The sequence below is a fragment of the Labeo rohita genome, chromosome 13 (genome assembly GCF_022985175.1).
Source record: "Labeo rohita strain BAU-BD-2019 chromosome 13, IGBB_LRoh.1.0, whole genome shotgun sequence".
Classification (NCBI taxonomy): Eukaryota; Metazoa; Chordata; class Actinopteri; order Cypriniformes; family Cyprinidae; genus Labeo; species Labeo rohita.
This window is the reverse complement of record NC_066881.1, coordinates 15,482,010-15,505,409: the sequence shown is the minus strand read 5'-3', so window position 1 is coordinate 15,505,409 and position 23,400 is coordinate 15,482,010. Positions and strand designations below refer to the sequence as shown.

Below are 23,400 nucleotides of genomic sequence, written 5' to 3'. Positions count from 1 at the left end.
GTGAGAGTTGATGGCTGGCCCATTCTAGCAAACTCATCCAGGACTGCCCATTCCATTGATATATCACTGGCTGTTTAATTGGCTATGACAGTGTGGTTTTTATTAGCTGTGCTGCTCCTGGAAAAGGCAGCACTCCCCAGTGCCCTCCTGTCTCAGTGAGTCATGCCTGCATACAGAACTTCAATAATAGAGCTCAGACAAGCTCGCTTGTTGCTCCTACAGCCAGCATAGAAACAAAGGCATATGCTCGCCACTGAAAACTTGGGAGCAATTATGAAACGGGCTTTATGGCAAAACTTGGGAGCGATTATAAAACGGGCTTTATGGTTCATACGCAAAGCTATTAAATATATACTCTGGGTAAATTTATTTTATCATACATTAAAAAGCCAACCTTGCCAGTGACATACAATCCTGGAACCTCTCTTAGAACCATGAACCAGGGCCCTTCCTACAAGTGGTGACGTCATGCAGTAAAGTTTTATGTGTTGATGTTTGTATATTTACTCTTCATCTCTTTAATTTACTTTCTTTTTTCTTTTTTCACATTTTTCACATTTATTTATTTTTTTAAGGGTATACCTGACTGTTACAGCAAGTCCAAAGCTGGTTATGGTGTTGGACATGTATGCTTCATGATCTTTAAATACTTCACTTAACTTAAAATCACTCAGTAAAGATTTGACTATGTTTTTAAATTTTATATGCGCCCTGTCACATCATTCTTTTTAATATGTCTTTCTGAACAATTAGTTGAAACTGGGTTAGAACTAAGAGTCAGTTGTTGTATTGCTGTGTTAATATCAATCAAACAATCAATCCACTTAAAAGAATCAGCTCATAAGAATCAGTTGTTTATGAAACAGTCTAAAAACTATTCACTAAAAAGAACCAACTAATAATTATGGAAGCATACGGGTAGCAATTTTAAATCTGAAATGCAATATGCAAAATGGCAATGCACACTACCAGTCAAAAGTTTTTTGAACAGGACGATTCGTAATATTTTTTTTTTAAAAGTCTCTTCTGCTCACCAAGCCTGCATTTATTTCATCCAAAGTACAGCAAAACAGTAAAATATTTTTACTATTTAAACTAACTTTTTTTCTATTTGAATATATTTTAAAATGTAATTTATTCCTGTGATTAAATCTAAATTTTCAGCATCATTACTCCAGTCTTCAATGTCACATGATCCTTCAGAAATCATTCTAATATGCTGATTTGCTGTTCAAGAAACATTTATTATTATTAGTAACACTATTTAAAACAGTTAAGTAGATTTTTTCAGGATTTTTTGATGAATAGAAAGATCCAAAGATTAGAATTTTCTGAAATGAAAAGCTTTAGTTACATTATACACTATACCATTCAAAAGCTTGGAGTCAGAAATTATAGAAATCAATACTGTTATTTAGCAAGGATGCTTTAAATTGATCAAAAGCGATGATAAAGACATTTATAATGTTACAAAAGATTTCTACTTTAGATAAATATTGTTCTCCTGAAGCATTCTACTAAGATGTTTTCAGCATCATAATAATAATAATGTTTTTTGAGCAGCAAATCAGAATATTAGAATGATTTCTGAAAGGTCATGTGACTGAGTAATGATGCCAAAAATTCAGCTTTGAAATCACAGGAACAAATTAAAAAAATATAACTTTAAAATATATTCAAATAGAAAACAGTTATTAAAAATAGTAAACTAAATGCTGTAATTTTTGCTGTACTTTGGATCAAATAAATGCAGGCTAGGTGAGCAGAAGAGACTTCTTTAAAAACATCTTACTGTTCAAAAACTTGACTGGTAGTGTATTTCTCTATTACTTAAATTTTCCCAAACGTGTTTGCAATGTTTGGTGCAAAATGAAAATTCAATTACAGAATTTACATTTGCCAATTCCTACACTAGTTTTAATATGTAAATTAAATAATATTTTAAAGCATTAAAGTTGCTAAATTAAAATGAAAATGTTTTTCCCAAATTGATTAGATATGTTAAACATGTCCTAGCAAAAACTGTAGCAAAATTATCATTTAAATGCTATTGCCAAAATACATTTAGACCCACAGGTAGGACACTTGGGATTGCACTTTCATCATAATACCATGTAATAACTTTAAATTGTGAATCAAAGGTATAGCAAAAGGGTAGCAAAACAGTTATTTAAATCTTTTATTTTTCTTAAATGCGTTGACACTTATACTCAAGATGTTTTTCATTAAATACCCTGCAATCAATGTAGTTTATGTGGATTTAAGAATGCATTCTGAGCTGATCATGCGCCCACTCTGTCAATCATCACATCAAGGCGAGGCTTGTGTGACATTGTCTGGGGTATTTCAACAATTGGTGCAAATGCAGAAGGTTCAAGGCCAAGGGAAGGAAACATGAAGAAATCAGAATTTTATTTTGATTTGCATTTTATGTTTTATTCCTCTCTTCTAATCCATAATGTAGTGTGTTGTATACACTAGCTGAATTGTTTCTGTTTATTTTTGCAGCTTGATAGAAAGAAATTTCATGTTTTTTGATACATTATTTTAAGTGCATCACGCTGAACACAGACTGCGCACTCACATTCACAATTCAGATATGAATTTGTTTTTTTACTATGATGCGGAAGATCCAGAGGTGGTGGTATAGATTCAGCAGCGGGGGAGCGCTGCTGTTGAAAAGCGGTCCAGGAATCACTGTTACACAGAAACAAGCAAACAATTAAATAAATCTTTATATATTGAACCTGGAGAAAACGTCTTGTCTTGAATTCAGATCAAAGATGCAGTACGAGGAACAGAAAAAGTGACAAAGAGTAAGTGTAAGAGCGGCTTCTGCCTTGGGGGTTGTCTGGCAGAAGTGGTTGTTTAAAACTACAGATTGACTCATAAATCAGAGGATAGAAAGAGCAAACAGAGGGGTCCTGATAGAGTCAGTGTCACCCACTAGAAATGACTCACATGGCATTAATGCATCCCATCCCTCAGAGAATCACAAACCAGAGTTTAATCCATTGGGTTAATCCATTGGCTGGGACTATGCGTAAGCATTAAATAATTAGCATTAAGCTCATTGACCTGTAGCAAATGAATGTTGCTGACTAACCTTCTCACTGACTCCCTTTCCGAGCTGTCTACTTCCTGGAGATGTTGGTAGGCCGGACCAGTATCTCTTGATCCACCAATTGCGTTGAGACATCCTCTGGTTATGGGTGGTGTTCTGCGAGATGCAGGCCGAAGAGCAGAACGACTTCTCTGATCTGGACTATGAGAGAGGGAACCGCTTCTGTAAAATAAAACACAGTGTATCACTCAAGGATCTCTTGATTTGTATTTCTGTGTTATTGCTAGGGTCATTTTGATCTCCAAGGAGAAAAGATACAAATCTGACAAGCGCATGTTTACTGAGGGATAAATAATAATATCCTGTGGGGCTTTGATTACGCCATAATTAAAAGCATCAGAAAACAAATTAATGATAATAATACCGACAAACAAACAAAACAACCAAAAACCAAATAAGGTGGTTTTTTATTTTTATTTTTTTTAAAGAGAAAATAATATATTTACTTACTCACTTACAAACAAATACATAGATAAATAAAAAAGCTTTTTTTTTTTCTTTTTGGAGAGGAAATCTTATCTGTCTAATCTAAATCACAAATCTGATTTCTCTCAGAGATTTTCTGTCCCTGTCTTTCTGTCCTTTTCTTACGTTATACAAGCTTTATCTTTCTCTCTTTCACTTTCTCTTTGTCTCCATCTGCTGTGCTGAATGTTTTACAAAGCAGTGCATGTTTTCATAAAGCTTGCTGAGAAAGACACTGGGAATAAACAACACTCTGGAGTTCAGACTTTCGTCTACACACCTGTAGACTTCATTAAAAAAACAACAACAACAACAACAAATGACTTACTAGATATATTTCCTCTATCATTAAAAAATGGAGCACATTACCAATGACTCACCTTGTTCCCAATTAGATATTTATGTGATACTGCTAGGCAAACGACAGAGAAATGTTGTACATACGTTTCCACTGAATGGGGCCACATTAACATAGAGATTAATTGACCTATCAGACCGCTGGCTGTAAGGAGCACACATTTGACTATTTGGTAAAAATAGCCTGAAGAGGAATTCATGCTCGATTTTAGATGAGTCTCCAACAGAGCAATAATTCACTGCATATTTAAATCCTTCCTTACCCTGAGTCAAGAGCAATCAGTTACATTGTGATGATCATTTGAAGACATGAGATGTTAGGGAGGGCTGGGACAGGGGGCCAAAGGCTGTTTGCAAACAAATTACATGTCATCAAAGAAAAAAAAAACATATATGATTGCAAGAGTGCACTGAGCCACAAACAAAAACAGAAAGTGGAAGCAAGGCTTAACGTTTAGATTGAGGAAAGTATGAGGATTAAACCAGGCTGAAAGGATTTGTGTCTGTGCTATCACAGACCATCCCCAGCCCTCCATAAAACCCAAGCACACACCAAAACTCTTATCCACACACGGACCAGCCATCATTTAAAACAACAGATCATTCATATCAGAAAACAATTTAATCAATGAATGAATTCAATTAAACAATCAATAAAACATTAGAATCTAAAATGACCAGAGACCTAAATATCAACTGACCATTCTCTAACTAAAATACACATTTTTGTTTTTAGATAGTTTTAATTGCAACTGTATGAATATTACTACAAAATACTTAAAAATGCTACTTCCTATGGAAGCCTGTTTCCGCCACTGAATAAAAAAACAGAAAAGGTTATTGCGACTTTTTATCTCATAATTCTGACTTTTTTTTAAATTGCGTGATACAAACTCGCAATTCTGACTTTTTTTTTTTTTTAGAATTATAAGATATAAACTTGCAACTGCAGATTATAAAGTCAGAATTGGAAGATATAAACTCCTTTTTTCCTCAGAATTGCATAATACAAACTCACAATTCTGACTTTTTTTTTGAGAAAAAAAGTCCGATTTGTGAATTTATATTTCACAATTCTGACATTATAACTCACAATTGCGAGTTTATATCAATTCTGAGAAAAAAAGTCAGATTTGCGAGTTTATATCTCACATTTCTGACTTTATAACAGACAACTGTGAGTTTATATCATGCAATTCTGAGAAAAAAAGTCAGATTTGCAGATTCATATCTCACAATTCTGACTTTATAACTCACAATTGCGAGTCTATATCATTTCTGAGAAAAAAAGTCAGATTTGTGAGTTTATATCTCACAATTCTGACTTTATAACTAACAATTGTGAGTTTATATCACGCAATTCTGAGAAAAAGTGTCACATTCGTGAGTTTATATCTTACAGTTCGGACTATATAACAAATAATTGTGAGCTTATATCATGCAATTCTGAGAAAAAAAAGTCACATTACAGAGTTTATAGCTCACAATTCTGTTTTTATAACTAACAATTGTGAGTTTATATCATGGAATTCTGAGAAAAAAAAGTCAGTTTATATCTCACAATACACACTATAACTCACAATTGCGGGCTTACATCACAGTTCTGAGAAAAAAAAGTCAGATTTGCAAATTCATATCACATTTCTGACTTCATAACTCGCAATTTGCGAGTTTATATCTTGCAGTTCTGAGAAAGAAGACAGAATTGTGAGTTTGGTATCACACAATTCTAAGAAAAAAAGTCAGAATTGTGACATGTAAACTCGAGTCGCAATTGCGAGAAAAAAACTGAATTGTGAGATAAAAATTCATAGTAACAGCAACTACCTTTTTTTATTTTTAATTCAGTGGTGGACGCGGGCTTCCATAGCTTCTATGTTACATATAATAATGACACAAGGTATCCAGAGAGGATACAGACCATATTTCTTTTTCCAAATTCCTAAATGAGAAGTGTATTCTGTGGATTAAATGTGTCGTCCCTCAATCCCAACAGTAACACCTACGTTAACTCCAAGGTGAATTTAACTTTTCTTTTATGTATTGATTCACGTTACTATGTAGTGTTGATAGTAACTAGAGTTTGTGATTGTGATTGTGTTTTGTTAATATTAATATTATCAGTTACAAAAAAACAGCATATAAAACACTTTGCAATGTCACAATTCATTTTGGCCAGTGTAACAATAATATCCAATTAACTTTCCAATTTACTCTTTAACAAGTACATTTTACTGAAAATCACACTGTTCCCAGGAATCTCCAATTCAGTCCTATGGGATGTTCTGTAAAAGTTTTGGAGCTTGGCAAGTCAGTTTAGGTGAGTAAGATTATTATTATTTTTTTTTTTTTACTTTTATTCAGCAAGCAAAAATTAAATTGATCAAAAGTTCTATTTCAAGTAAGTGCTGTTTTTAACTTCCTATTCATCAAAGAATGGAACAAACAACAACTAAAAACTATTTTCAACATTGATAATAATAAGAAATGTTTCTTAACCACCAAATCAACATATTAGAATGATTTCTGAATGATCATGCGACACTGAAGACTGGATTAATGATGCTGAAAATTCAGCATGGCATCACAGAAATAAATTACATTTTAAAATGTAGTCAAACAAAAAACATTTTTGGTCTAATAAATCCAGCCTTAGTGAGTAAAAACAAAACATGAAGCTGCCAAACTGTATTTTTACCAGAGAACTGATAATTACTACATGACCTCCCAGTGAAATTTATCTCCATATACTGCTGCTCTGGCATTTATGTTGTCACTATTACAGAAATGCATATTAATGTATGTATGGCCAATTAGCATTATTATAATTTTCTTATTCATTCTCATTTCTCTATTCATTAACTGCACCAGAGTCACTGGGTGCTCTGCAATGGGTGAAAATTTAATTTCTCTGTTCAGTGCTTTCTGACAGAGACATGTGGATTTCATACTTTATCTTTACAATAATCATTGTCAAAATATCTTTCGACCCCCTTATTGATTCATACCTGGGGTGCTTTCCTGTCAGTGTGCCCTGTGGATTGGTAGAGGCAGCAGTGCTTTGAACAAAAACAGACTCTCGAACATGTGGTGGCGAGGACCTTGTGGGTTTATAATACTGCAAAAGACACAAAAAGGAAGACAAACGTTAAACATTCTGCAGGCAACGCTATACACTGTCATCTAAACTTTTAATGAACACATTTTCAGTCCCAGTTGGATAATGTATCCAGCATGCAAGAGGAGCTCAGGCTTCTCCTTGACTCTTCGCCTTGATTTTTGTCTTTGACAAAGAGTCAGTGGCCGGGGGTTCCACTGATGTTCAGATAATCCAACAGACCTCTATGGAACCTGCAGACAAATCCAATTTAAATTTCACACCTTGAAAGACTTCCTCATAAAAAGCCATTTCTGCTTCGGGCAGAATGCACACGATGATCTAAATGTCAGAGAGATACTTAATCTCCTCCACTATCCCACCTTCACTCCACAGTGTCGAGTGGAAGAGAAGAGAGAGAGAGAGAGAGAGAGGGAATGTACAGGAGGAAGAGAACTGATGTCTGATGGGGGATCAGAGAAGGGCACTAGAGTCACTCTAATTGGATAATATAGCACTTTCAGGACTATGTAAATCCAAAGCAATGTCCCAGTAGCTTTCTACAATGGAACTCGTGTGGGAACAATATGTGCAGTGCAGAAGAGACCATATTGTTTTTTTTTCCTTTTACTTTCCTCATTTACATTTGGCAGATTCTAAAGCAACTTACATTGCACTCAAAGTATACATTTCAACAGTTATCCATTCCTCAGGAACCCAATTCACGACTTTTTCCATTGCTAACGCCATGCTCTACTGTTTGAGCTACAGGGAACATTGAAACTTTATTGTGATTGCTTAAAAATATGCAGTGTGTGTAATTTAGTAACTCATTATGTTCTGCTCTGCAAATTATGACTTGGAGCATCTTTACAGTATGATTTGAATGCATCGTGTAACTTCCCAGCCTACAGGATTTTATTCATGTGATATAACAGTAGCTTGCAGGAAACCTCTTGTGTCTGTGAAATATTGACACTGCCATGACAAAGAAATGACATTTGCAGTAAGCTTGACATTTTTTTGAAACATAGGCTGAAGTAAGCTGACAATATGTATGCGGAACTTAACCCACACGCAATAGCATGGCCAATTTTATAATGTTTTGAAATTCAAGTGAGTCAGAAACACTTTAATTCAAAACAAAAACTAGTTCATGATTACTTTATACTTTTATATATGGTTGACGACAGTAAGCATTTAACCAGTTATGGTATGTTGTTGTGTTTTGTTACAGCCATATCTCACTCTATTCAAACATGAATTGCATAGCTGTATGTTTGACTTGTATTGACAGTAAATGTGTTATAGAAAAGATCAGGTGAGTGGGAAGGAGCATGTATACAGTAAGATGTATACAGGGAAGAAAAGAGGGAGCAAAAGAAAGAGTAGAAATAAAGCTGTGGGAGGAAGTGTTGGGAAGACTTTCTGACTAATAATGTGAATTCAAAGAGAAAATACAAGCCAAATATTCATAAAAGGTATCCACCTTTTTCTTCAGTGTGGAAGTAAGCCTATATGGGTGAGACTTCCGGTTCATAACGAGAAGAATAACAGCGTGCAGTAAACGGTAGAACTGTTTGCACTACAAACCAGTGTGTTCAATAGCCGGATGAGACTGGAAGCCAGGACCGTAAAACTTACGGGAAGAAAAAGGTGGATAGAATAGTTTGCTAAAATGTCCATTTTTGTAGTCAACGGAATGCAGTATGAAATTAACAGTCAGTTCACTTTGTTTTTACTCAAACCTAAACACATTTTGGCATTAGTATGATGGCCACACTGCTTCATAAAGGCACAGTTATGACTCAGAGCACCACAAAAGTCCTAAAAATCATTTCCCGCAACAGGTTTGAAAAAGCTGTCTGATTCATTCAAAGATAGAAATGGTAATTTCTGAATTTAAGGTCAACCCTTTATCACATAGGTAACTAGTATTAGAAAAGCTAGAAGCCTATCATTACTGAAGCAGTCAATTTCTTTTCCCTTAGAGATGCACTTTGACCACACTCAAAAGAACCTGTTCAGGCAATCAAAAATGACTTCACCCGAAATCTTTTGAAAGCACGTCTTTCTGATCGTCTCGGAAGATGCATTTTCTTTCTTTTTCAGAGCGCAGCCACCTACATTTCCAGAAAATGCTTTTAAACAAACAGGCTTGAATAGACTACTTAGCTGTTAAATTAATCAGCTGAATTCAGACAAAACATCCTAATGTTTAGAGAAAAAAATACTACAAATATTATATGTAGCCCGAATTCCCGTTTTTAAAGTCTAATTAAGACTAATGTACAAGTAACAAGCAGGTTCTATTGTTGTATGAAACATTCTGATGTTCCATCAAGGGTAATTCACAAAAAGTGCTCACAATCTTGGACCGTACAAGCAACAAACTCCTGAAACGAAGGTCAGCGAATTGATATTGAATAATTATCTGAAGAGGGATATGCAGTGGGCAGAACATGTGATGTTTACACATCCCGATATGTTGTTAAGAAAGATAATGAACATACTGGAGAAAAAGGTACTGTACAAAAGATCTGAAAATTGAGACTAGTAATTTATAAAAGATTATTTCAAAATAGCACTGCAGAGACCACCTCAGACTTCATAATGGCACATATGAAAGCCGTACAAGTGAGTTCATCACAGCGTGACTCTGTTATACAGCTAACAGAAGAATATATGGGATGTATAGGCAATAATGAGCTCTTTGGGTGTTGACACATGCCTGCGTTTAAAGGTGTTTGATGGACCTGCTTTGAACAGAGTTGCATAAGGCTGCTGGTTAGGAGGGGTTTTTAGTGTAATGGATGTTTAATTTAGTCATAATGAAATGCAAGACCATCACCTACTGTAACTGGAGTGTGTGTGATCTGCATGATCTGTCCAAAGTTAGACAGTAATTGTTTTAAATGTCATGCCAGTGATGAGTTTCTGTGGTAAAAGTGTTATATGTGATAGGGTTCAGAGAGCTGTGAATTGTTCCTCTTGCTCAGCCTCATGTCAGCCGCAATTCAACAAATATTTCACACCTATAATAAGCAAATTTTTGTGGTATACAGGAGCAAAACAAACAGAAAATCCATATTTACATGGCACACGCAAGCCTAAAATATCATTCTAGACAAGACAGGCTGCATGTCACCTGTGCATTAATAAATGTTTGTTTATATGCCCATGGGCTGAACTTTCAGCGAACGGTGCACTAGAAAAAGAGAGATGCTTATGAAATATATATATAGAGGCAAAGGTTAGGTCTGAATTTGAGATGTGATGGAAACATATCTTACATCAGTAATGTTCTCCGTTTCACAGATATTCCTACCAGAGGTTTCTAATGCAGATATGCAAAAGTCACTCCATGCTACTGTATGTTCAATACACTTCTTATGATTACTAAAAGAAAAAGATGTTGTCATGGGAAAAAGAACTAACATCATGTGTCAAAAGCTGGTCTATCCTTGTCACTGGACTAAGTTTTGATTGCTTTGGCTGGCATTTGCAAGTCTTCTGACAGTGTGCGATTGCTGTAGCGATTAAACATCTCACTGGATTTGAGTGACATTTAAATTACCACTGTGTTTGCCATGCAAATAGCCTGTATCGGCTTATCTGTGATGGATCTGCTAGTTGGACTGATTGAGAAAGTGATGAATATTAACCAAAACTCCCAACAGGACACAGGGAAGGTAACACACTATCTACATTCTCTAGGACACTGGACTGATGCACAGTTTCTGAGCTGGAAAGAAGGGAATGATGGAGTAATCACAAACCCTCAATGATGGACTAGCGTGACTACCGTTATTAGTGTGTCTGTCCTCAGAGACTTGCACACCCTGAATAGCTCTGACAGAGCCTCGTTACAATGAGTTGAGCGATGTAAAGCGTCAGCTGTTCTTGCTTCTAATTGCCGATGAGCGGAAAGCAGGAGATGTGATGGGATTTGTCTCAGAAAACCTTTTAACATGAATTTTCAGTGATCAGATCATAATCAGATAGCACTTGACTCCAATAACTCCATGACTTTTGTGACATGTAGTCCAATGGCTCTCAACATTTAGGACAATCACATCCCTCATATCTAAACTGATATGTACCTAAAAATAAACAAACTGAAAAATATGGCAGTTTAATGTTGTACATCACATTTTTATTCAGCATCTTAATTGAGATTATATGGTAACACTTCACATTAAGGTTCAACTACTTAATGTTAGTTAATGTATTGAAGGATTAGTTCACTTAAAAAAATAACCCCTATGTCATCCAAGATGTTCACATCTTTCTTTCTTCAGTCGAAAGAAATCAAGGTTTTTGAAGAAAACATTCCAGGATTTTTCTCCATATATTGGACTTCCATGGGAATAATGGGTTTAGGGTTCAAATTGCAGTTTCAATGCAGCTTTAAAGGGCTCCACATGATCCCAGCCAAGGAATAAGGGTCTTATCTAGTGAAACGATCAGTTATTTTCTAAAAAAAAAAAAAAAAAAAAAAAACAATTTATATACTTTTTAACTACAAATGCTCATCCCACAGAAGCTCGACTTCACACATTTTGTAGTGATGTTGGAAAGATGCCGACCCAGTGTTTACAAAGCAAACATGCAAAGAAAGTCAAGGGCCTTTTACAAAAAAAAGGTAAAACAATGATGTTGGACAATTTTGTTAAAGGAGAAAATTAGATGAACCGAAGAACTAAGAACTAACCACGCGTGACTTTTCCAACATGGTTATGTAATGCGTGAAGACACGCATACACATCGCAGAGCTTGTGCAAGATGAGCATTTGTGGTTAAAAATTATATATTTTTTTTTTTTTTTTTTTTTTTTAGAAAATTACCAATTCCTTCGCTAGACAACATCCTTATTCCTCAGCTGGACTGCAATTTGGATTTCCAACCCATTGATCCCCAATAAACTTTACTATACTGAGAAAAATCCTGGAATGTTTTCCTCAAAAACCTTAATTTCTTTTTGACTGAAGAAAAAAAAAAAAAGACATAAACATCTTGGATGGGGGTGAGTAAATTATCAGGTAATTTTCATTCTGGAAGTCAACTAATCCTTTAACTAACATAAATAAACAATTAACAATATATTTATTACAGTATTTATCAATCTTTGTTAATGTTACTTAATAAAAATACAGCTGTTCATTGTTAGTTCATATTAGCTCACAGTGTATTAACTAATGTTAACAAACACAACTTTTGTACACAACTTGCTGTAGTGTTAGAAGTTCATTCTTAGTTCATGTTGACTAAAGTAGTTAACTAGTGAAACTTATTGTAAAATGTTGCCAAATTATTTGTAGTCAAGCACTGCATAAATTACCCGTTAAAGTTTCTTTCAGCCAGTGGAATCTGTTTAGGGTTGTATTTGTTTAGTTCATGACAACAGCTGTGACGTAAAGTAAGTCTTTTGGGAATTTTCTTTAAAAAGAATATCCTTTTGATATGTCCTCCTCTGGCTTCCTGTTTCAACAGGCAATGAGTCATCACAGAAAACCTCATTTTCAAAAAAGAAAAGTCTGATCACACTAGTAATGACACACTAGAATGCAATCCAGTTCAAGAATATCCATATACTATCTGGATACAAAACATACATTAATGCGAGGTATAAAAGAGGCCAGAGGTGCTTACTTTCTGGAGCTGCAGGCCTTGCTGAGTTCTAAGGCTGGGTTTAGGGGCCAGGCTGGAAGAGTCGAGGTTGTAGTTTTTCTGGCTACGGCTCTCTTTCAAGTGTGCCTGGAGCTTTTGCCTCCTTCTCCTGTAGGGGGCAGCATAATTAGTTTAGAGTCCAAAATACGTTGGGTTGTGAGGATATTTATTTACATAAACACACATAAGCATACTCATTCACATGCAAACACATCACCCTTCATCTGTAAGAATATGTTCTGACAGTTAAGACAGCCTATAGTTATTTTTCTGGGAGATAAAATAATTACTGGTGCACTTAAATGTCACTACATCATTGTTTGATTTTTCTTCTGTCAGTTCACTCACTCATTGTATCATGTGTTATATTGAAATTGCTGGGCTGTTCCGCACACACCCCTTCTTGCTTCAGGAGCTCTGACTTGCAGTCAGTTGATCTTACTGATGCTTATCTCAACTCATGGGTGAAATATGGATATATACTCAATCGCATGGATTAAATCCATCAAAATTTCAGTATTATTACCCAATATTATTACGCTTTTCCTACTTAAGCCTACAAAAATCAGCATTTTAAACATCATATACGCTCTCCTGAGGCCATTACAAAGACAGGAGTTTTAATTATTCTGCTTAATATGATACTTAAATTTAGCCATGTTATAAGCCATCCGTTGCAGCAGTGGTTGTGCACAAAAATAACTGAAGGTCTCCTAGCCCTATTTTTGTTTTTAAAACTTATTTAAATTTTTATGCACTCAGTTGTAGAAGTTGTTCATTATTTAAAGGGTTATTTCACCCCAAAATGAAAATTCTGTCATCCTCATGTCATTCCAAACCCGTAAGACCGTCGTTCATCTTCAGAACACAAATTAAGATATTTCTGATGAAATCTAAGAGCTTTCTGACCCTGCATAGACAGCAATGCAACTGACACGTTCAAGGGCCAGAAAGGTAGTAAGGCTATCGATAAAATAGTCCATGTGACATCAGTGCTTCAACCATAATTTTATGAAACTACAAGAATACTTTTTGTGTGCAAAGAAAAGAAAAATAACTTAATTCAACAATTTCTTCTCTTCCGTGTCAGTCTTCGACACAGGTTCACAAGAGTACCATGACGTATGCGTGAAGTACTGCTGACACAGGAGCCGGCGCTCCTGTGTCAGCAGTAGAACATCAATCTTACGTAGAACATCAATCTCTCTTAGTTCATCGTCTGTCTATTCTGGTTCAAATAAGTAAGGCTGGGCAAAAACTGCAAGTCACCCTCTCTGTTGAAATCTTCAGGCTTGTTTACGAAGACTTCTATGTATAGTGTGCGTCTTCTTCTGCTTGTAAACAAGGTGTAGCGCATCTGGGTTCTACTTCAGAATGCGCATCAAAAATATCTTAATTTGAATTCTGAAGATGAAAAGGTTTACAGGTTTGGTATGACTTGAGGGTGAGTAATTAATGTTTTACAGCTTGGGATTACTAGTAAGATGTCTAGAAAGCACACTTTTAAAATTAGGTGTCGGTCTATATTCAAGATGGGGGATCAAAAAAATGTTTCTGAATACACAAATGAAATTTCAGTGCAATTAAAAATAAGCAGGCAGTGTGGCAGCTCATTAGAACAAAGTTACTGTGTCTTTTAACAAATGCATTTTTAAAGACACACAATGGGCAGCTCTGAGAAGTTAAAAAGGGGAAAACAGTCATCTTGAGCCTATAATGATTGTGAATATATTTGTCTCAATAAAATACTTGAAATAAGCCCATAAAAGCTGAATAGCAAAAGCACCAGCAGCAGGGCATTCGAAGCATGCCATGGGCCAAAAATGTTTTAATTCATTCCTGTTGGAAAGGTGGCCAGTAGAGCTGTGGGTACTTTTATGAGAAAGTAATTACGTCCCCACCTCCAGTCATTATGTTTCTGGGTTTCCATAGCAGTCACTTTTTCCTCTAGCTTGTTATATTGTGCCCTTCTTTCAAATGATATGCTCTGGGGAACAGCTCAAGCTTTGATTAATTCTGAGGTCCACTTACTTGTTCCGACAGTAGAGAGCCATGCAGAGGGTGCCTAGAAAGCTGATCCCCATGGCAATACATGTGATAGACATCACTTGTCGTTTGTACACCTCCTTGCTCTCTGTTGGGACAAAAATAAACAAGGAGGAAAAACATGAACAAAACATTCGCTGCTATACAAAATATAGCATATAGCACATATGAAGACGCATCTACAGAGAAACAATGACAGTGAATGCAGCACACCACTAAATATTTGTTGCTGTAACAGAGGCGGCCTTAAATAAGAAAATAAAACATGGCTGGTTGCACTAGGGGGACTTAATTTTCCAAAATGCTAGTTTGCAATGCGGCAAAAACTGTCAGGGAGTCGTGAAACTGAATTGTTAAAAAGAGGCGAGTAATAGATGCTGTTATTTATTTATTTAATTATTTATTTTGGGGATGAATGGCACAGGGCAAGTGTTAAAACCTAAATGGACACTGTTAAGTGTGAAAAATAGCAGCTGTCATTTCTCATATGAAAGAGTAAATCACGCTTGTCTTCACAACTGTTAATAGGCAATCAATCAGATTATACTCAGACACAACACACTCTACAAGAGCTGCCACTAACTTCACACTGAACACACTGGAGTATAATGAATGTGTCAGCTATATGACTGTGACTGTGACTACTAATAAAACAGTCGTGAGCTTTACAAGGTCAGACTCAAAGCATTGTTAACTTTGCAGGTGAAATTAACATGGTAAAGTCATCATGGCTACCCAAAGAAATATCATACTCCCTTAAAGCATTAGTTCACTTCCAGAATAAAACTTGCCTGAAAATGTTCATGTCTTTCTTTCTTCAGTTGAAAAGAAATTGAGGTTTTTGAGGATTTTTTTCCATATAGCGGACTTCAATGGTGGCCAAAGGGTTGAAGGTCCAAATTGCTTCAATGCAGCTTCAAAGGGCTCTACACAATCCCAGCCAAGGAATAAAGGCCTTATCTAACAAAACGATCTGTCATTTTCTTAAAAAAAAAAAAAAAAAGAAAAAAAGAAACCTTTTTAACCACAAATGCTCATCATGCACTAGCTCTGCGATGCGCGTCTTCACACATTGCGTAATTATATTGGAAAAGTTACTCGCGGTTAGTTATTCATCTGTGTACTTCAATTCAAAAAGGTAGGAGAGGGTGAAAAACTCTCACTTTCTCCTCAAACTTCAAAATTATCCGATATCGTTGTTTTACCTTTCTTGTAAAGGGCGTTTGACTTTGCTTATTCGCTTTATAAACACTGGGTCGGTAGTTCCGCCTACGCGTATATAAATAAGTATATAAATGTGTATTTTTCTTAGAAAATGACTGATTGTTTCGCTAGACATGTTTTCCTCTGGGATCACTTTGAAGATGCACTGAAACTGCAATTTGAACCCATTGATCCCCATTGAAGTCCACTATATGGTGAAAAATTCTGGAATGTTTTCCTGAGAAACATTAATTTCTTCTCTACAGAAGAAAAAAAGACATGAACATTTTGGATAACACAGGGGTGAGTAAATTATCAGGAAATGTTTTCTGGAAGTGAACTAATCCTTTAAATGCATTTTAGTAACATCCCCAGGCAGTTACGCAGTTATTTTATATGCAAGTAATAAAATCTCCAAAAATATTAGTCAAGATACTGTTTCAATAATGTTGTATTATTTTGAATCAGGAATAAAATCCAGCAAAAAGCTGAAATGAATTTAGGTTTTATGATGTTTTTTTAAAAAAAGAAAATACATTAGGGGGGACCGGGGATGAAATTAGCACTTTTTGTTTAAGCATCAGTAACTCAGTGGTTGTTTGTGCTAGATCTCTCAAACTTTGATATATGGTAGCCACATTTGTCTACTACAATTAAAACTCACTTGGACATGTCCTGAGTTAATGTCAAATACTAAGAGTTCTGTCGTTAAAACTTACCCCACTACTGGGGTGAGTTGTACCACAGGCTGGGGATAGATGGAACAGTGTGAAGTAATTTGCTGAAATAAGACCCACACTTCCAATTTATGCAACTTGATTGAGGAACAAAGAATAATCTGTTTTTGTTTTTTTTTTAATAAAGTGAACCATTTAAAGTAGCAAAAACATTATACTGTATTCAGTTGTTTGTTTGTTATTGTTTGTGTGTGTGTGTGTATTGTATTCAGTCACTAGCTGTTTTGCCATCTACCTATTTTTATGTGAATTTTGAAATATCACATAAAAAATGCTGGATGGAAATGTCAAGATGCGCATAAATTCTAAACGTGAACAACGTACATGCTCATTTGAGACAGATAGTGTTTTTATCCAATAAGATGCACACAAACTATGATGGAATCACATTTTACATAAATCCCTTGATGGGCAACAAAACCCTCACATGACTTTGCCTCAATAAAGGATGTGATTGAATAATTGGACTTATTTGAATCATCATAAGGAGTTGGTTGTAACATTTTAATGAACTGTTACAGCTATCCCCACCCCAAACAGCCATAACACAGCAAACTGTTTTAGCATGTGGGTTTTAAGTTAGCATGAATGCAAAGTATCAAATTAAACTAGAGAAACAGCTACTTTAGGTTATGTAATTCAAATAATTGTATCTAAAACAGAATGATTGCTACGCGAAAAATGAAAAAAAAAAAAAAAACTTTACTGAAAATCAGTTTTTTGGTCATAAAATCTACAATGTTGCTCACATTCACATGCTACTTCTCCTGTAACAATAAAAATGTGAATGGAGTGTATGATATTGAGGACATCACCACAGCTCCTTTCTGACTTGTCAAACTGACTATTATAGTATATAATTGCTATTATATTTATTAATATTTTGAATGTGTTTATGTTTTCTGCAGTTTTACTTTAAGTTTAGCTATTTTGTCACACTTTTAATGATTATTTCTCATTTTATCCTACACCCATCATACTGTTTTTACCATATTTCCATGGGCAGTCCTTCTCCTCCCCCCTTACAGTGTCTTTGGTAATATAGATATAAGAAATTATCCAACGGATCAGAGGTTCATATAAGTCCACTGACTTGCAGAAAAGATCAATAAATGAAAGTGCAAATTGTGAATCTAATCAAGCATCGCTAAGTTTTCTCTTTTGCTTTCATTATTTATTCATCGTCATGCTTCACAAACTGACTTATTATTCCCATGCCATTATATGTCCACCATCACATAATTCAAGTGCCTGGAAACCCTGGGATACAAAAAGCATAAAAAAGGGAGAAGGAGAGATAAGAGGAGGTGGGAGGTATTAGCACATCCTCTCTACATTTCATGCCCTCTCCTACACATTACCTCATCCTCTTTCACATATCATCGATCCTTGCAAAGAGAAGAGAGTGATGGACAGGAAAAGTGTGGTGTTATGTTAATTTATCCATTCTTTTATTCAGGCCTGCTATTAATACCCATACTTCTACATATGTGATGAATGCTCTTAAAAAGGCCTGTCTAACATGTCTCTGTACAATGAAAAAAAGACATTTTATTTCTACATCAAACTGAAAACCTTGTTGCATAGAAAACACAATTAGAGATTAATTTGCTTTGACATGTATGCAGTACATTTGATCAGTTATATCCAAATCCAAATAGAGGCACTTTTGTTGGATAAGTATTATTGTGATGATAATGATGATGATGATTATTATGATGCTCATGTAAAACATGATGTTTCGTTGGCCAGCTTCATCACTGATAGATGAAAACATTCTAGAAAAATACAATTTTGGTAATTGCAAATGAATGATCTCAAGTATCTAATTAAGGCAATTCCACTTATGATTTGGGAGCAACAGGTAATTTATCTCAATTGCATGGTAACTGGTGCAGGGCTATGAGAAACTCCAGTGTGTCGTACACTTGCCTGCCATTGATTAAGTCGCCCACAGATACAAAATGTAGCCTAGACAACAAGATTTTCATCCTACTAATGACACCCACTGCACTTGGGATACTTCAGTGCTCAGAACATCATCGTGGAAAAGTTCATTTATTTCAGTAATTCAACTTAAATTGTGAAACTTGTGTATTAAATAAATTCACTGCACACAGACCGAAGTAGTTTAAGTCTTTGGTTCTTTTAATTGTGATGATTTTGGCTCACATTTAACAAAAACCCTCAACTAATTAAAATACTTCATAAGACCAATTAAAAAAAAAAAAAAATTTTAGTGAATTGTTGGCCTTCTGTAAAGTATGTTCATTTACTGTATATGTACTCAATACTTGGTAGGGGCTCCTTTTGCTTTAATTACTGCCTCTAGTCTGTGACACTGCTGAGGTGGTATGGAAGCCCAGGTTTCTTTGACAGTGGCCTTCAGCTCATCTGCATTTTTTGGTCCCTTGTTTCTCATTTTCCTCTTGACAATATCCCATAGATTCTCTATGGGGTTCAGGTCTGGTGAGTCTGAATACGACAAGTGTAGCCAAATTCCTTGACACATCTGTGTGGTGACTCTTGATGCCTTGACCCCAGCCTCAGTCCATTCCTTGTGAAGTTCACCCAAATTCTTGAATCTATTTTGCCATGACAAGCCTCTCACGGCTGTGGTTCTCTCAGTTGGTTGTGCATCTTTTTCTTCCACACTTTTTTCTTCCACTCAACTCTCTGTTAACATGCTTGGATGCAGCACTCTGTGAACAGCCAGCTTCGTTGGCAATGGATGTTTGTGGCTTACCCTCCTTGTGAAGGGTGTCAATGATTGTCTTCTGGACAACTGTCAGATCAGCAGTCTTCCCCATGATTGTGTAGCCTAGTGAACCAAACTGAGAGACCATTTTGAAGGCTCAGAAAGCTTTGCAGGTGTTTTGAGTTGATTAGCTGATTGGCATGTCACCATATTCTAATTTGTTGAGATGAGTGAATTGGTGGGTTTTTGTTAAATGTGAGCCAAAATCATCACAATTAAAAGAACCAAAAACTTAAACTACTTCAGTCTGTGTGCATTGAATTTATTTAATACACAAGTTTCACAATTTCAGTAATTCACAATTACTGAAATAAATGAACTTTTCCACGACATTCTAATTCATAGAGATGCACCCGTATATTTTTGATCAAATATAATCACTAACAACTTTTACTGGTATTATAGAGGGCATTATAAATGCACTTTGTTTATAAAGAGACACCCCTAAATAAATAGATAAATAAACAGTCATAATGTGAGTTCTGTTTTCAAACAGTTTAGATTTTGACGGTTTTTAGACAGTATTTTGACATGTTAACTCACACCCTTGAGTGACAGCAGTGCAGTGGAATCTGTCTGCTGGCTTTCTGTTTTATCTTTACACATCACTACACACGGGTACTACTTTTTTTCTGACCTGTCAGGTATAAGAGTAAACAGCAGTATGATATTTTTCCCAAGTCACACTTGTGAGTTAATCATGTTTGTGTGTAAGTGTGACCTGAGCGTGCACTTTTTAGCAAGGCACATTCTGAACCAACCATGCTCGCCATAATAACCACGACTGAACTGGATAATGATTGAGAAACCTGACATTTCAGTGGTGCTGCAGGCATCTCAAAGACACATCAAAGGTTTTGGCCCCTTCATGCACACACACACAACTTACAGCCAACCTGGAACAACTGTGTTTCACTTAAGATTTCCATAACCTTCACAGAGAATACAGGATTTATTTTTTTCAAAGTGCAAAAAACATTGTAAGGGTTTACTATATATAAAAAAGACCCAGGGGAGAATTTGCTAAGGATTGGGGTCATACTGGTGCGAAACCTTTATTTATATATATATATATATATATATATATATATATATATATATATAAACCTGTATAATTTATAAAACACCCACAATCCAGCATAGAATGTAAATCTGTAAATGTAAATTAACCACTTATTCTTTTCAGAGCAAACATTCATCCTTTCTGTGCAAATGAGGCTCATTATAGAATGCATGCTATTTGCCTGTCATAATTAACATTGTACTATAAACATTTTCAATTTTTATTTAGAAAAGACATTTGTGTACATTTTCTTGTGATCATGGCAGCGGTAATTAAAAAATGTTGGAGATGATCTCGGCATATATCCAGACATGAGTTAGGAGTCTGGATTGCAGTTGTATAGCAATGTAGGAATACAATGTAGCAATATAGTTCCAGCAGACTATGCCAGTGGTAGTCTGGAGCATCACCACAATATAGCAAATGGGGAATTGCACTATGCAAACCCAGCACTAATTTCTTAGGCATTTTTATGCTGTTACCCGATTTGAATAATTCCTTTAGTGAAAAGGGTGTAAAAACATTACAGACAGCACATGCAAATCAGAGATGATATTAACAGGCGCAACTCATTCTTGAATTCCCCCTAGCCAGTTTGTAGAATATACATCTGCATACATCAAACGAAATGTATCATGGTTTCTTAAAGGGATAGTTCACTCCAAAATGAAAATTCTGTCATTAACTACCCTCATGTCGTTCCAAACCCATATGATCTGTTCATCTTCGGAACATAAATTAAGATATTTTGGATGAAATCTGAGAGCTTTCTGACCCTGCTTAGACAGCGATGCAACTGATATGTTCAGGGCACAGAAAGGTAGTAAGGACATCGTTACAATAGTCCATGTGGCATCAGTAGTTCAACCTTAATTTTATGAATTTATGAGAATACTTTTTATGCACAAAGTCAAAGACTGACACAAAAGACATTGTTAAATTAAGTTGCTTGTCCTTACTACCTTTCCTGCCCTTGAATGTGTCAGTTGTGTTGCTGTCTATGCAGATCATAAAGCTCTAGGATTTTATCAAAAATATCTTAATTTGTGTTCTGAAGATGAACAAAGGTCTGACGGGTTTGGGAATGACATGAGGGTGAGTAATTAATGACAGAATTTTTATTTTTGTATAGTCTATCCTTAGTAAGCATACAAAAAAAGAGTCTTTGAAAAGGAAAATATCCTGTCAGTTTAGAGCTCAACAATAAGGACAGCCCACTGAAATGGAATCTTACATTTGTTGATATTGTCCATGTTTTTTATACCTTTAAAACTAAAAGAAAAAAAGTGAATTTGATTAAAACGTATCACCGAGGCAACATTATCTAGATTAAATCAACGATACATAAATATAAATCTATGTTGTGCATCAAAATGCATGACAAAAGTTAATTAAGCTGCCACAGCTTAAAGTTTGTTTCATTCTTTCTTTGTACTTTATTTTTGGCAAATATCATCCAGAATTAGTTTTTCTTCTAAAACTATAGGCAGGGCCAGTAAAAATCAGAGCTACATTAATGCTGAGACATGCAATTATGTTTTTTTTTGTTGTGCATTCATAAACTCACAGGTTCTGACCTCTTTCCAGGTGTGCAGGAATCATTTTCTATACATTTCCATTCTCTATTCAAAACATGTGCCTTTTTTCAATATTTTTCCTTCTGTCATCCATGTCCTCTATGTTCACTAAAGGGAAAGCCAGGCTCAGTATGTGGTCTTAAAAGGCCTGCAGGAATCACTCTACTCTCTTTCATCAATGCAGTCCACTCTTTGCTGTTGCTGCTAAGAGGAAGTGACACTGACTTCACAGGTATCATTCTGAGCTCTGAGTGCGTACATGGCAACTATCAAACCATCACATAGAAAATAAATGCTAAAACGAAGGCTTAAACAAGCTGTCATGCTCACAGCTGTGTGAGATAAAGCAAGGCATGAAAGCACATCTCAGGCTTTGCAGACGACAGAATCAAAACACCTAGGCCTGGTCTCAAATGCAACACTTCATGTGGTCTTTCATCTGCGCATGTCCATGACGTCCACAAGGCTATAGATAGATAGATAGATAGATAGATAGATAGATTAAAACGAAATGAATCATAAAATGAAATTAATTTAATCTTGAGTGGTGGCCATGGAAAAAGTTTGTTGAACAAGTGTGTTGAGCTCATTGAAACTACCAGTTCAGTCATTAACTTGATGAAATCAGGTACTCTGACTACTCTCAACAGTGCTGATAGAGTGCATCTATCTTGTAGAGTTTGGCTGGACAAAGAGAAAAAAGGGAAAACAATCGAAACCCAGATATCAAAGTGAGCGAAGAGCCAGCTCCACTCAATCAGGAACCTTCTGGAAGAGGAGCGCTACAGGCCTCAGCAATGGAAATTGGAAATCAACGTGAACAAAATCCATCAGCCTGTTCCCCTCCCTCACCCATCGATCTACAGCTCTGAGAATCGTCCAAGCTCTATAATCAAAATACTGATAGACATTTCCCTTTCTAAGGCACAAGATGAGGTCACATTAAAGTCATATGAAATGCCATTTAATTATGGCCAAATAAAGAATCTGGAGTAATTAGATTGAATTATGTGACGCAAACCATAAATTGTGTATTTGTGTAAAAAATAAATATCCTAGAGATTCAACTTCTCGCCTACATATGCAATATGTCAAATGCACAATTCATTTTATTACAGACAGACACTGAGACTGTTACCTTTGAAACTGTGCCAACAATATGAATTCACCCTCACTGTCTCCTGTCACTGTCCTCTCAACATTTCAATGCCGTTTCCAAGGAGACCAAAGAGCACTGGAATTCTGCAGTGGAATGCAGGCGAGTGATTGGAGGAGAGGGAAGAGTTGTTTGAGAGCAAATGAA

General features: G+C 35.6%; 1 protein-coding gene across 2 annotated transcripts in view; it reads right to left on the bottom strand.

The window, feature by feature from the left end:
* The window catches only part of LOC127175207 (pro-neuregulin-3, membrane-bound isoform), a 379,194-nt gene that overhangs the window by 7,593 nt on the left and 348,201 nt on the right, over positions 1 to 23,400 (bottom strand). For both annotated transcript variants that reach the window (XM_051126140.1, XM_051126141.1), the window contains 4 exons: positions 14,745 to 14,847; positions 12,696 to 12,822; positions 6,955 to 7,064; positions 3,107 to 3,286 (listed from right to left, as the gene is read on the bottom strand). In XM_051126140.1, coding sequence (XP_050982097.1) covers positions 3,107 to 3,286; positions 6,955 to 7,064; positions 12,696 to 12,822; positions 14,745 to 14,847 — 520 coding nt within the window. The remainder of the gene's footprint in view (positions 1 to 3,106; positions 3,287 to 6,954; positions 7,065 to 12,695; positions 12,823 to 14,744; positions 14,848 to 23,400) is intronic.